Source organism: Bubalus bubalis, chromosome 3 (assembly GCF_019923935.1).
Source record: "Bubalus bubalis isolate 160015118507 breed Murrah chromosome 3, NDDB_SH_1, whole genome shotgun sequence".
NCBI classification, from domain to species: Eukaryota; Metazoa; Chordata; class Mammalia; order Artiodactyla; family Bovidae; genus Bubalus; species Bubalus bubalis.
In genome coordinates this window covers 151,661,364-151,676,385 of record NC_059159.1, presented here as the reverse complement: position 1 = coordinate 151,676,385, position 15,022 = coordinate 151,661,364, and the positions used below count along the sequence as shown (strand labels likewise).

General features: G+C 45.1%; 1 protein-coding gene across 14 annotated transcripts in view; it reads right to left on the bottom strand.

Moving 5' to 3' along the window:
- Positions 1–379: 379 nt before the first annotated feature.
- The window catches only part of CDK20 (cyclin dependent kinase 20), a 48,240-nt gene continuing 33,597 nt past the window's right edge, over positions 380–15,022 (bottom strand). For 12 of the 14 annotated variants that reach the window (XM_025282130.3, XM_044940338.2, XM_025282131.3 and 9 more), the window contains 5 exons: positions 8,191–8,349; positions 6,604–6,814; positions 5,375–5,553; positions 5,156–5,283; positions 380–916 (listed from right to left, as the gene is read on the bottom strand). In XM_025282130.3, coding sequence (XP_025137915.2) covers positions 808–916; positions 5,156–5,283; positions 5,375–5,553; positions 6,604–6,814; positions 8,191–8,349 — 786 coding nt within the window. In that variant the 3' untranslated portion in view covers positions 380–807. Of the gene's footprint in view, positions 917–5,155; positions 5,284–5,374; positions 5,554–6,024; positions 6,114–6,603; positions 6,815–8,190; positions 8,350–15,022 lie in introns of those variants that run through there. The other 2 variants (XM_025282137.3, XM_025282136.3) reach the window with 2 other exon arrangements.

Sequence of the window (15,022 nt, the reverse complement as noted above, 5' to 3'; positions counted from 1 at the left end):
GGAAATAGGGATATGAGCAGCAGAGCCGGGGAGCCAGGCCTTGCTGGAGCCGGCCCTGGTTGTCACCTGCTGCCAGCTTCCATGGTGCCAGGCCTACTTCTCAAGCCTGCACACTGCCCCTCTATGCTACTCTATATCTTTCTAATAAATTCCTTTTTTGGTGTTAGTGATCCAGCCTGCTGTTCCTATTGCCTGCAATTAAGAACGCTCAAGACAGACCTGCTAACCCAGTCAGGGCTTCCATGTGGACCAGCTCCAGAGGCATCCCTGTCACAAGGCACAGAGTGCTGCCCTGCAGCCATGCAACGCTGTGCCACAGAGCATCTGTAGGACGTCCAGAGCTATTTATTAATGTGTGTCTAAAGCACGTAACACAGACTAGGAAGACAAAAATGTTTACTCCTTTAATTACATATTTGGACAACAAAAAACAATTATGTTACAATCTGAGTACTTTAAACCTGGGTTTTCTAGCACCCAAGGTCTTGCACTCATTCTTCTTGGCTACTTACTATCTGAATAACCTTGGACAGTTTGTTTGATAGCTGGAAAATGGACCAACAGTGGGTTAACTACTCTTCTACTACATTTCAACTTCTTTGAAAAATACAGACAGTAATATCTACACTTCAGGGCTTCTGCTGAGGATTTAAAAATAAGGTCACCTCACACACTTGTGTGGCCCACAGTAGGTCTTTGAGAATCATTACTTCTTTTCCCGATGTTGATACAATAATTACTTTAGGCTCTGTATGCAGACAAGCCCCTCAACAGCTGTGGTGACAATCTTCAGTTGATGCCGTCATCTTAGCCACACTGCACTTGGAAGTAATATGACCTCAGAATACTAGTTCCGATGTTTCTGGCTTCCACGCCTACGATGCTCATACTGTCACTCTCCACATGAGTGAATCCACTGTGAAGGAAGGGACACACTATATGTTAACTTTGGAAAAGGACAAACGTTTAAGTCATAAAGCTTTTACACGAAGATGGAGCTCAGCCTTGTATGTTCTCCACCCAGTCCACCCCATCTGTGAGTATGCTGGGCTTTGACTTGAGGACCTATGTTCATTTATATCAAGTAGCAAAAATCATCACATTCTTGAGTATGATCAGTCTGAGGTCTTCCTGATGGTAGCTGCCTGAATCACAATGATTCCAGCTACTCTAGAAACTTCTGATACAGGAGTGGGGCGTACCTCATCCAATCTGGGCAGGTCAGAGTCATTTCTCCAGAATTTAGAATTACTATCAATTCCTAACCAGTCTCAGTGAAGGAGATGTAACCGCAGGAGCCAATGGGGCCTTCGGTTTCCACAAAAACACAATGCTGCTCTGTTGCACTATAGAAAAATGGAGCAAGTGTGTAGAGAACCAAACCAACAACCAAAAATAGAACTAACCAACAAACAAAAACAGAAGGAACTCGCTGAGTTTCCCACAGAAGCCCAGTTTTTGTCTATAGATTGCTTCTGAAATGAGCTTTGGCTTTCATGAACTACTTTCAGCTTAGAGTAAATGCCATGCTGACTTACTCAACTTAAGAGATTAATAAACCACTACAGTACGAGCGACTTCACTTTCACTTTTCACTTTCATGCATTGGAGAAGGAAGTGGCAACCCACTCCAGTGTTCTTGCCTGGAGAATCCCAGGGATAGGGGAGCCTGGTGGGCTGCCGTCTATGGGGTTGCACAGAGTCGGACACGACTGAAGCGACTTAGCAGCAGCAGCAGCACAGTACTGCAAAGTAATTAGCCTCCAATTACAATAAATTAATTTTAAAAAACGCATCTCGTGCAAACAACAACAACAAAGAGATTAATAACAAGAGTGGAATGTGGCAGTTTGCAGACTGTCAGAAAACGGCAAGACTGGGTTGGAAAATTGCAGGACTGGCTGGTCTGCGTGGGGTGAGCAGGGCAACAACTGCTCCCTGATACAAGCAGTCAGCCAGCAGTCTCCTTGGTTTGTTAGCAAATAAGGTTGGACAAGCACCTATCTTCTTTTTTTCTCTTTATAGACTTCCTCTTCATCTTCCCCCCCTCCTCATCTTTAGTAAATTTGCAGAACTCTGTAACTATCACTAAAACCCAGTTTTAAGAACATTTCCATTGGCCCCAAACGATCTGTTGTAGCCATCTGCAGTAAATCCCATCCTACCCCCAACCCGGGGCAGCAGTAATTAACCTTCTGTTCCTACAGACTTGCCTTTTCTATATGTACCATATTAAAGGAATCATTCAATATGTGACCTTACACATTTGGCTTCTTTCACCAGCACAGCGTGTTGGCAGTTCACCGCATGTATGTCATAGGCCATTCCTCTTTACGGCTGAATAACATTCCCCTGTATGGATGCACCACAGTGGATTTATCCATTTACCAGTTGATGGGCATCTGCACTGTTTGCAGCTTTAGGGTTTTCTGAATAAATCTGCTAAGAACATTCAAGTACAAGTCTCTGTAGACATGTTTTATTTCTCCTAGGGGTATGCTGCTAGGTTTGCTATTAAATTTTTATTTACCACACCCGTTTTCTTTGGAGAATCAGAGTATGTGTTCACAGATTGTAACATTTTAGGAAACTGAAAAGCTCCTAAAAAGTAATGAAAAGATAGATCAAATGCAGTCCACAGCTGCCCATCCTGTGGGGATCAGCATGGAGCAAGGTTGCTGGGTTTATGATTGCCAATGAAGCCCTCAAAGAGAAAAATTACCACTTGCATCAACTAAGGATTTCTGAGGAATCTGTTATGAATTAGGAAAGAGCAGAATTCAAGGTTGTAATACATTCCAGGGTTCTGATTAAAGCACATTTATGTTACTAAGTGTGCTATGCTCATTGAGAAAATGTCATTTCAGTGAAAGGTTTACCATCCTATAAAATGAGTGTGTCATTTCAGTGAATGGATGTGTTTACCATTCTATAAAATGGGTGTGTTAGTCACTCAGTCGTGTCTGACTCTTGAGACCTCATGGACTGTAGCCCCCCAGGGTCCTCTATCCATAGAATCCTCCAGGCAAGAATAGCCATTCCCTTCTCCAGGAAATCTTCCTGATCCAGGGACCAAATCTGGGTCTCCTGTACTGCAGGTGAATTCTTTACCATCTGAGCTACCAGGGAAGCCTCAGAATAGCACAGTTTAAAAACACATAAAAAACAGAAGTTTCTGGAACTTCCCTGGTGGCTCGGTGGTTAAGAATATGCCTGCCAACAATATAGGGGACACATGTTTGATCCCTGGTCCAGGAAGATCCAACATGCCACAGGGCAACATAGCCCATGTGCCACAATTACTAAGCCCATACTCTAGAGCCTGAGCTCGGCAACGAGAAGCCACCGCAACTGGAAAAAGCCTGCATGCAACAATGAAGACCCAGCACAGAGGTAAGTAAATAAATAGTAATTTAAAAAATAAGTTTCTAATCGTGCACAATGAATATTTCAGTGAATGAATGTGTTCTGCTTTGTGTGATGCATGTAGAGCAGGGTTTAAAAATGTGTAAAAAAGAAGTTTCTAGAAGTGCTACTTGCTTACTAAGTTGACAACAGTGTTATTTCAGTGAAAAGATGTTCTAACCATTCAGTAATGATACAGGGAATTCTTTAAAGGCACATATAAAATAGGAAAGGAAAAAAAAGCACATCTTGGGAGACCAACATCACTGGCAAGCTCTTCAGTGGCCTCCTTCCAGTGGCAACAAGTGTCTATTCGCACATACATCTCCTGCCACTGGAGGGAAAAAATCATTACTGAGGGGTCATGAGTGGATGTGGGGCGTGTAATCAGGGCCTCCATCGGCCTGAGGGGCTTGCTTCACTATGGCTGGCCTGCGGCCCAGGTACAGACAGAACAGAGCAAGGCCACCTCTCCTGAGCACAGGGTAGGGTAGATAACAACATATTAGGGTCTTAGTAGGAAATACACAGCCCCTCATGGCCTGCAGTGTGGAGATGGAATGTTATGGCTCTCAAATTCAGCAACTAGGTAGGTTTGTTATACTGGAGTGGGTTGCCATTTCCTTCTCCAGGGGATCTTCCTGATCCAGGGATCAAACCTGGGTCTCCTGCATTGCAGGCAGAAGCTTTACCATCTGAGCTGCTAGGGAAGCAGGTTTGTTAATAGAAATCTTTAATTGTAAAAATATTTAGTTTGGGGCATTGCATTTTTTTAAATTAACACTGGAAGATGTTTGCCACAGGAGGCTGAATTAATCCCGTAACTCATGACAAGTAACTGATGATTATGAAGTAGGAGGTGTTACCATAAGTAACCCAGTGAAACAGACAATCTGGAAGCCCTGTCCTTACTTTGCAGGACTTAGATAAGAAAAAACATGTCATCCCCCAATTCTGGGCTACCCTGGTAGGTCAGCTGGTGAAGAATCCACCTGCAATGCAGGAGACCCCAGTTCCATTCCTGGGTCTGGAAGATCCCCTGGGGAAGGGATAGGCTACCCACTCCAGTATTCTTGGGCTTCCCTGGTGGCTCAGGCAGTGAAGAATTCACCTGCAATGTGGGTGACCTAGGTTTGATCCCTGGGTTGAAAGATCCCCTGGAGGAGGGCATGGCAACCCACTCCAGTATTCTTGCCTGGAGAATCACCAGGGACAGAGGAGCCTGGTGGGCTACAGTCCGTGGGGTTGCAAAGAGTCAGACACGACTGAGTGACTAAGCATAGCATCCCCAATTCTAATTGTAAATCAGAGCACAAAAATCATATTCTCTTCAACTTTTACAGTCTTGCCCCTATGGCCACCTAGGTTTGGTAAATGGACCTGGCATTGTGCAGGTTACAGAGATGGGGTAAGGGCTGCATCCAGGCTGACCTCAGCTTCACTGTGCATCCCTGTGGGCCTTTGGGCAAAACCCACATCGCTGATTTCATCTGGGAAATGTGGGTGATGCTAACTGCAGGTGGTGGCTTTGTATATTAAAGGAGATAATGCAAATGATGCGCAGTGTAGCATTTTTTTTAAAACCAGAGGATAAATATGAACAGTGACTTGCCACAGGTCTCCATATAGGGAGGGGCAGGCTGGGCTAAGACCCCAAGTCCCATTCACATTCTTGCCAATGGTATCCTCTTGCTGGGAGGCCAGGAGAGGCCATTGTGTAGCTAACATTTAACAAGTCAGAAGCAATTACCTGGCCCATCTGTGGGACCCACCAAGCAAATGATAGCAGCTCTTGAGGACTGGAAATTTATTTTCCTTGTTCCACATGTAGACTCGCAGGGAGAGATCAAAGGAAGAGGTGATGACTCGAGTCTGGTCCTTGAAACGAAAAACCAAGTGAGACAGGAATGTGGGTTCCAAGGCATGGAGCCCTGAGGCTGGCAGCAGGTGGGCAAGGGGCCACACTCACCACCCACATGGACGTGATGGGCCTCTGGTGGTCCTGAAAGGCCACCAGCTGCAGGCCGTGAATGGTGAAGAGCACCAGCTCTGAGCCGGACACCAGCAGGATCACTTGGGAGCCGTGGCCCTTCATGAGGTGAGGAGGCATCATGGTGTCTGGCAGCAGGAAACTCGCAATCTGTTGTACTTTTTGAAATAAAGGCACACAGATTGTCATGTCTTAGTAGCAGCTGGGGGTCTGGAATAGACATGCCTCGCCTACAAGGATGTGGAATAATGAAAAGAGCAACGGCTTTGTGCTGCATCTACAATCAATCCTGACCCATGCATTTACTCCCCTAGTCTACTGGTCATCAGCTGTTGAACGCTGATCATGCTGCTTTATAGGGAGACTGCGAGGTTCAAGGCGATATGCACATGGCAGTGACAGTATCTGGCCCATGGTACTATCCAGGGGTGCGGCTTCCACCCTGCTTTCTACCCTTCCCCATCTAAGACAGGGGGATGTAAGACCACAAGAGAACTATGACATTTATGACATCTGCTGAAAACTACTGTTGAAGATTCTTTTATACTGTACAGCATTCCTTGTTAAAAAAAAAAATAATTCGATCATTTCCTTATGGAATTTAGTTAGCACCAGGAAAACAAAATTACCTCTTTTGAAGAGTTCATGCGTTTTCTCGTATCAGACAAGGGATTATATTACACATCCTGTTTCCCTTTTTTCCTCCGCTGCCAGGAAGCTCAGAGTAAAATTTATGGTCAAATGATGATAGGAAAACAAATGAATATAATACAAGGGAAAAAATGCTAAGGAACAAAGAAAAGGCCTATCAGGGTGATGTGGGGTTTGGAAAACAAGAGACAGGAAAAGACAAAAATGTGGGTCTTATTTTCCTACTGGACTAGGAGCTCCTTAGGGAACAGCTCCTTATTCATCTCTGTGGGCACTCAGTGCTGAGAGTGGTGACCCTGACACAGTTGTAAAAGGAGACGTGGGGATGAATGGACGCAGAGAAGGGAGAAGAGTGGACAGCAGTTAACCTCTGAATCCCACGGCCATGCAGAGGGCCCCAACACACAGCAAATGTTCAACTACTCCACCAGCAAACAAAAGCACAACTAGAAAACATCTGTGGGGTCACTATGATTCACTGAGAGGAAAGAAAAAGTGCCCCAAAGGAAACATGAGGAAGCACTATAAGGCAGTGGGGGTGACATGGGGATCCTTACCGAGAATCTCCACTCTATCCCGGGACTTCCTGCTCCCTAGCTCGTAGGTGGTGATGACCAACTGCAGGCCGCTGTCATTTCTGTGCATCACCATCAGCCTGGCTGCCTCGTCGGGGGTCCAGCAGGCTCTGGACATCAGCCAGATGGGGAGAGTGGTGGAGGCAGGAGTCTCATCTTCTGACCGGCAGAGCAAGGACTGAGTGTAGAACACCTGGGGAACAGCACCGCACGTCTCATCGCTGGCGAGGGAGGAGACTTCTCCAACCAGGAGCACTCCGAAAGACCACATCCACGGTGACTGTACTGGGTCTCACAGGGTGCCTCATGTGGACCCGCCTTTCTCAAACACCCTTACCAAGGAAAAGAGGTTAACCCCACACCATGTCTGGCCCTGCTGGAAAGATCTTGGCACACCAGTCCCAGTGAGGTCAGCATAATGGGTGAATCAAATAAATGGATTTTCTTTTCCTGAGCGCCTGTCACCATCTTGCTTTTGCCTCCAATGTCTTCCTCCATATTCCTTTCCTATTTTCTTGCAGTCTGGCTACAAACCCCTTCTTGGTCCCTGGAACTGATTTGAGGCTGCCCACCGATCCTATGGCCTTTCTCCTTTGGCTGCCCTCCCTGACCCCTGGCCTCCCCTGACTCCCAGGTCTCGGCACTGCCACTTCTGTCCAGCTCGGCCACTGCTTCTCTTTTTCTGTCCTTCCTTGCTCACCGACCCCAGTATGTCTCAAGACCCACTCCAGCTGCCTGCTTTTTACTCTGGTCTAATTTTCCAATTCAGGCTTTCCGGGTGGCTCAGTGGTAAAGAATCCGCCTGCCAATGCAGGAGACACAGAAGATGCAGGTTTGATCCCTGGGTTGGGTAAATCCTCTGGAGTAGGAAATGACAACCCACTCCAGTATTCTTGCCTGGGAAATCCCATGAACAGAGGAGCCTGGCAGGCTACAATCCACGGTGTCACAAAGAGTTGGACATGACTGAATGACAGAGCTCATGGGTGCACCTGCGCGTGCGCACCCACCCACACACACACACTTTTCCAGTTCACACCCTGGCACTCAGCCTGAGCATCTCTGAGCCCATGAATCACTGGCAGAGGCAGCCATTCTCACAGGCAAGCTGTATATGGGCCTCAAGGTAATGGATACAGTCCCTACGCTGTCAGCATCTCCTCCATGCTGGCCCAGACACTGTCTTCCTTAATCTTGTTGAAGCATGTTCTCAGGCCACCAATAGCTCATGAGCATTTCCACCAGGAAGTCCCAAACCTTTTCAAAACTGAATTCTGTCATCTCCAGTCAGGTAGCTGACCCCCTCCAGCCTGTGGGCAACATGAGAGCCTGGAAAGAACAGAGGCTCCTGGGTGAGGCTGCCATGGCCATCAGCTCAGCTGGTGGCCCTGAGAAGGCAGTCCCTGCTGTGAAAGGTCACAGATGACTCATCATCACCCATGCATACAGGTTTGGTCCTACATGAGAAGCTGCCCCCACAGATGCACCCCAAAAGCCTAGGGCATAGGATCCACCACCCTTGTGCACAAAGCCAGCCACCTGAGGCAAGGGACACAGCCCACCACTGACCTCCGGGCTCAGGTCTGAGTTCTGGGTTGACGCGAACACCCACTGCTGGTCAGGTGAGCAGAGGAGACTGGTGGGGTTGCCGGGAAACACGTTGACTCTGGAGAGCAGCTGCAGCCAGGGCACCGTAAGTGTGTAGAGTGCCCCTTCAGCACAGGCAGCCTGCAAGCGACGGGACAAAAATGGGATCAAGAGCCAAAAAGAATCAGAAAGTGTCCAAGGAGATAAGCAAAGGTCTAAGAAACACAGAAATGAAGTTCCTACAGAAGAAAAGTCAAATAATTAACAGACTAACACTGAAAATCCATGTTCAAGGACTTCCCTGGTGGTCCAGTGGTAAAGAATCCGCCTTCCAATCCGCAGGGGACGTGGGTTTGAACCCTGACCGGGGAACTATGATCCCACACGCCACTGAGCGACTACGCCTGAGCGCCGAAACTACTGAGTCCACGTGCTGCAACAAACACGTGGTGCAGTCAAAACAAACAAACAAAATTCATGTAAAAACTTTCTGGCAATAAATCCTGGGGAAGTTGAGCTGGGATGGTCACCACAGACACATCACAATACAACTAACTACTAGGCTTTAAATCTTTCAAAAAATCCTTTAGGCCTTTGATTTTTAAAACTCCAGTATTTAACAAGAGAAATAAGGGTGGCAGTAGACATTGCCAACAGAAACACTGTGGCATAATATTTTCACAAAATTCAAGGAAAGCAGGAGCCAGGGATGCAGTAGCCAGCCAGGTCACTCTTCAAGCCCCCAGACTACAGAACCACAATGCTAATGCAAGAATTGCATTCGTGGGCCCTTCCTCGGGACCTGACCAGGGGATGGGCTTCATCAAATCACAAGATACAATGAAAATGTCACCAAAAGAACTAGTGTTGTTATGAAATACATTAAACCGTAAATCAAAGAGCTAATTAAAAAAAAAGGTAGACACAAGAGAACAGGGTGTAAATATTTTATGTTCTCAAAAAGCTGGAAATAATACATCTTTAAAAAGTGAGGAGGATCAAAATAGAATAACTCACTGACTGCCATGGGAGTAAAGGAGTAAAGACAACAAATAAAACAGGTGACAGGCCTAAATAAGGAAAAAGGAGAAAGAAAGTGTTAAGGTAAAGAAAACTGGGGCTTCCTTGGTGGTCCAGTGGCTAAGAATCCCCATTCCCCATGCAGAGGGCCTGGCTTTGATCCCGTTCAGGGAACTAGATCCCGCATGCCTCAACCAGGAGTCCACAGGCTGCAACTGAAGATCTGAAGTGCCTCAACTCAGACTTGGTGCAGCCAAGTAAGGGCTTCCCAGGTGGTGCAGCGGTAAAGAATCCATTTGCCAATGCAGGAGACACAAGAGACTTGGGTTTGATCCCTGGGTTGGGAAGATCCCCTGGAATAGGAAGTGGCAACCCACTCCAGTATTCTTGCCTGAGAATCCCATGAACAGAGGAGCCTGGCAGGCTACAGTCCATGGGGTCACAAAGAGTTGGACATGACTGAACACATGGCAGCCAAATAAAAGAGAAAACTGCATTCTACTGATGACCTGACGGTGTGGAACGTCTCTCCATGTGCTAATGACCATCTGATTATATTCTTTTGAGAATGCTCAAACGACCGCACAACTGCACTTATCACACACGCTAGCAAAGTAATGCTCAAAATTCTTCAAGCCAGGCTTCAACAGTACATAAACCGTGAACGTCCAGATGTTCAAGCTGGATTTAGAAAAGGCAGAGAAACCAGAGATCAAATTGCCAACATCCGCTGGATCAAGAAAGCAAGAGAGTTCCACAAAAACATCTAGTTCTGCTTAACGGACTATGCCAAAGTCTTTGTGTGGATCACAACAAACTGGAAAATTCTTAAAAGAATGGGAATACCAGACCACCTGACCTGCCTCCTGAGAAATCTGTATGCAGGTCAAGAAGTAACAGTTAGAACTGGACATGGAACAATAGACTGGTTCCAAATAGGAAAAGGAGTACATCAAGGGTGTATATTGTCACCCTGCTTATTTAACTTATATGCAGAGTACATCATGAGAAACGCTGGGCTGGATAACGCAGAAGCTGGAATCAAGACTGCTGGGAGAAATATCAATAACCTCAGATATGCAAATGACACCAACCTTATGGCAGAAAGTGAAAAAGAACCAAAGAGCCTTTTGATGAAAGTGAAAGAAGACAGTGAAAAAGCTGGTTTAAAATCCAACATTCAGAAAACTGAGATCATGGCATCCTGTTCCATCACTTCATGGCAGATAGATGGGGAAACAATGGAAATAGTGAGAGACTTTATTTTGGGGGGCTCCAAAATCACTGCAGATGGTGACTGCAGCCATGAAATTAAAAGGCACTTGTTCCTTGGAAGAAAAGTTACGACCAACTTAGATGGCATGCTAAAAAGGAGAGACATTACTTTGCCAACAAACGTCCGTCTGGTCAAAGCTATGGTTTTCCCAGTAGTCATGTATGGTTGTGAGAGTTGGACTATAAAGAAAGCTGAACACTGAAGAATTGATGCTTTTGAACTGTGGTACTGGAGAAGACTCTTGAGAGTCGCTTGGACAGTAAGGAGATCCAACCAGTCCATCTTAAAGGAAATCAGTCCTGAATATTCACTGGAAGGACTGATGCTGAAGCTGAAACTCCAATTCTATGGCCACATGATGTGAAGAACTGACTCACTGAAAAAGACCCTGATGCTGGAAAAGACTGAAGGCGGGAGAAGGGGACAACAGAGGATGAGATGGCTGGATGGCATCACTGACTTGATGGACATGAGTTTGAATAAGCTCCAGGAGTTGGTGATGGACAGGGGAGCCTGGCGTGCTACAGTCCATGGGGTCGCAAAGAGTTGGACACGACTGAGCAACTGAACTGAACTGAGTATTCAAATCATTTGCGTAATTTAAAAGCTGCGTTATGTCCTTTTTCCTGAGTAGTACCAGTTCTTTATATATTCTGGACACAGTCCTGTGTCATGTTTATATATGGGAAATACATTATTCCAGTTTGAAGCTTGCCTTTTATTTTTCTTAACAAAGTCTTCTAAAGAGTAAAAGTTCTGAACTTGATGAAATCGAATTTGTTCATTTTTTATTACACAGCTAGTCCTTTGTGTGCCCTAAGAAATTGTTACCTTTGAAAAATTTCTACTAATCTACTCCCCCCAAAACCAGTTAGAATTAATAGGTTGAACTTCCCTGGCGAGCCAGTGGTTAAGACTCTGCACTGCTAGTACAAGGGGCATAGGTTTAACCCCTGGTTGGAGAAGGTCCCACAAGTTGCACAGTGCAGGCAAAAAATAATTAAAAATTTTTGTCTTTTTTACCAAAGAATTAATAGGTAAATTTAGCAAGGCTGTTGGATACAGTAACTATACAAAAGTCAAATGCACTTCTATGTATATTTATACAGAAGTTATTTCTATGTATGCTACACAGTGATGCATGGCAATTTCTTTATAAATACAAGACCATACATTCTCCTATTACTCTTGGTCTGCACCTTACCCACGTAACAGCCTCAAGACAGAAAAGTCTGGAGTCAACAACAGTTTAATGGATGGGGGAGCTTATGTCTGAAGCAAGGCCCTTAAGTGACATTCTACCATATGCAGCAGGGAGCAGGCAGGACACAGCAGCAGTCTTCACTGTTGAGGAGGCAGTTGGTGTCGTTCAGTCGCTCAGTTGTGTCCAACTCTTTGTGACCCCATGGACTGCAGTATGCCAGGATTCCCTGTCCTTCGCCATCTCCTGGAGTTTGCTCAAACTCATGTCCATTGAATCAGTGATGCAATCCAACGATCTCGTCCTCTGTCATCCCCGTCTCCTCCTGCCTTCAATCTTTCCCAGCATCAGGGTCTTTTCTAATGAGTCAGTTCTTTGCATCAGGTGGCCAAAGTATTGGAGCTTCAGCTTTAACATCAGTCCTTCTACTGAATGTTCAAGATTAATGTCCTTTAGGACTGACTGGTTTGATCCCCTTGCAGTCCAAGGGACTCTCAAGAGTCTTTTCCAAAACCACAGTTCAAAAACATCAATCTCTGGAGTTCAGCCTTTATGGTCCAACTCTCATATGGCATGACTACTGGAAAAAATCATACTTTTGACTACACAGACCACTGTTGGCAAAGTAATGTCTCTGCTTTTTAATATGCTGTCTAGGTTGGTCACAGCTTTTCTTCCAAGGAACAAGTGTCTATTAATTTCGTGGCTACAGTCACCATCTGTGGTGATTTTGGAGCCCAAGAAACTAAAGTCTCTCACTGTTTCCCCATCTATTTGCCATGAAGTGATGGGACCGGATGCCATGATCTTAGTGTTTTGAATGTTGAGTTTTAAGCCAGCTTTTTCACTCTCTTCTTTCACTTTCATCAAGAGGCTCTTTAGTTCCTCTTCGCTATCTCCATAACGGTGGTGTCATCTGCATATCTGAGGTTACTGATATTTCTCTCAGCAATCTTGATTCCAGCATTTGCTTCATCTAGCCCGCATTTCGCATGATGTACTCTGTATATGTTAAATAAGCAGGGTGACAACATACAGCCTCGATGTACTCCTTTTCCCATTTGGAACCAGTCTGTTGTTCCATGTCCAGTTCTAACTGTTGCTTCTTGACCTACATACAGATTTCTCAGGAGGCAGGTCAGGTAGTTTGGTATTCCCATCTCTTGAAAAATTTTCCACAGTTTGTTGTGATCCACACAGCCAAAGGCTTTAGCATAGTCAAAGAAGCAGAAGTATGTTTTCCTGGAATTCTCTATGATCCAGCATCTGTTGGCAATTTGATCTCTGGTTCCTCTGCCTTTTCTAAATCCAGCTTGAACATCTGGAAGTTCTCAGTTCATGTACTGCTGAAACCTAGGTTGGAGAATTTTGAGCATTACTTCGCTAGCATATGAGATGAATGCAATTGTGGGGTAGTTTGAACATTCTTTGATACTGCCCTTCTTTGGGATTGGAATGAAAACTGATCTTTTCCAGTCCTGTGGCCACTGCTGAATTTTCCGCATTTGCTGGCATACTGAATGCAGTTCTTTAACAGTATCATCTTTTAGGATTTTAAATAGCTCAGCTGGAATTCCATCACATCCACTAGCTTTGTTCATAGTAATGCTTCCTAAGGCCCACTTGACTTCACACTCCAGGATGCCTAGATCTAGATGAGTAACCAGATCATCATGGTTATCTGGGTGATTAGGATCTTTTTTATATAGTTCTTCTGTGTATTCTTGCCACCTCTTCTTAGTATCTTCAGCTTCTGTTAGGTTCATACAATTTCTGTCCTTTATTATGCCCATCTTTGCATGAAATGTTCCCTTGGTATCTCTAATCATCTTGAAGAGATCTCTAGTCTTCCCCATTCTATTGCTTTCCTCTATTTCTTTGCAATGTTCATAGAGAAAGGCTTTCTTATCTCTCCTTGCTATTGTTTGAAACTCTGCGTTCAGATGGGTACGTCCTCCCTTTTCTCCTTTGCCTTTTGCTTTTGTTCTTTTCTCAGCTATTTGTAAGACCTCCTCAGACAACCATTGTGCCTTTTTGCACTTCTTTTTCTTGGGGATGGTGTTGATCACTGCTTTCTGTACAATGTTACAAACCTCTGTCCATAGCGCTTCAGGTACTCTATCAGCTCTAATCCCTTGAATCTATTTGTCACTTTCCACTGTATAATCGTAAGGGATTTTATTTAAAGTGTAAGTGTTAGACTCTTGGTAATGTCAGACTCTTGGCCACCTCATGGACTGTAGCCTGCCAGACTCCTCTCTCCATGGGGTTCTCCAGGCAAGAATACTGGAGTGAATTGCTACTTCCCACTCCAGGGGATCTTCCTGACCCAGGGATCGAACTCGCATCTCCCACACTGAAGGCAGATTCTTTACTGTCTGAGCCACCAGGGAAGCCCAGGATTATCTTTATTCAGACTAAATAATACAGTTTACTCATTTCCCTGCTTTCCAGCCCTCTTGCATCCCACTTCTTGCTCTTTCCTTCCCCCTTCTTTTTTTCTCCCGGCTGCAGACTGTGCTTTCCCAGGAAGGGCTTTATTATCAGCCTGGGTGCTCTCTGCTCAGGAGGCTCATGCTTCCTTCAAGCCTGTTTCTGTCCCTCGATACTCCTGTAACTCCTCCTGTCTGTGGTCCAGTTTATGGTTAGAGTTATGGAATTGATTTAGATCATACCCTTATGGCCTAGTGGTTTTCCCTACTTTCTTCAATTTAAGTCTAAATTTTGCAATTAGGAGTTCATAAACTGAGCCACAGTCAGCTCCTGGTCTTGTTTTTGCTGACTATATAGAGCTTCTCCATCTTTGGCTGCAAAGAATATAATCAATCTGATTTCGGTATTGACTATCTGGTGACGTCCATGTATAGGAGGGAGACCAATTACAGAGGTAACCGACATCAGGTTGGCTTGTCAGTTAACAGGGAAACCAGCAGAGGAGCCCGTCCCTCACCACCCCTTTGATAAGCTATCATGGAGAAAATGCTCTGATCTAAAGATTAGAATAATCACTAACTGGAGGTGGGGGCAAGTATGTATTAGCAGGGAGTATGTATTAAGGGTTGGTCATGTAAGTAAGGGTTGGTCATGTGAGTAGGGTGTAGGTGAAGAAGGGACCGGTCGAGCAAAGGATGTACAGAAAGCAAGAGAAGAGCCATCTTGGGAGCATGATCACACAATTATTTATGTTCTATATATGCTGTATACTAGCAATGGAAAAAATTGGAAAAGTACATTTTAAAATAACATTAAGGGACTTGCCTCATGGTTCAGTCATTAAAAATCTGCCTCCCCATGCAGGGGATGTGAGTTCAATCCCT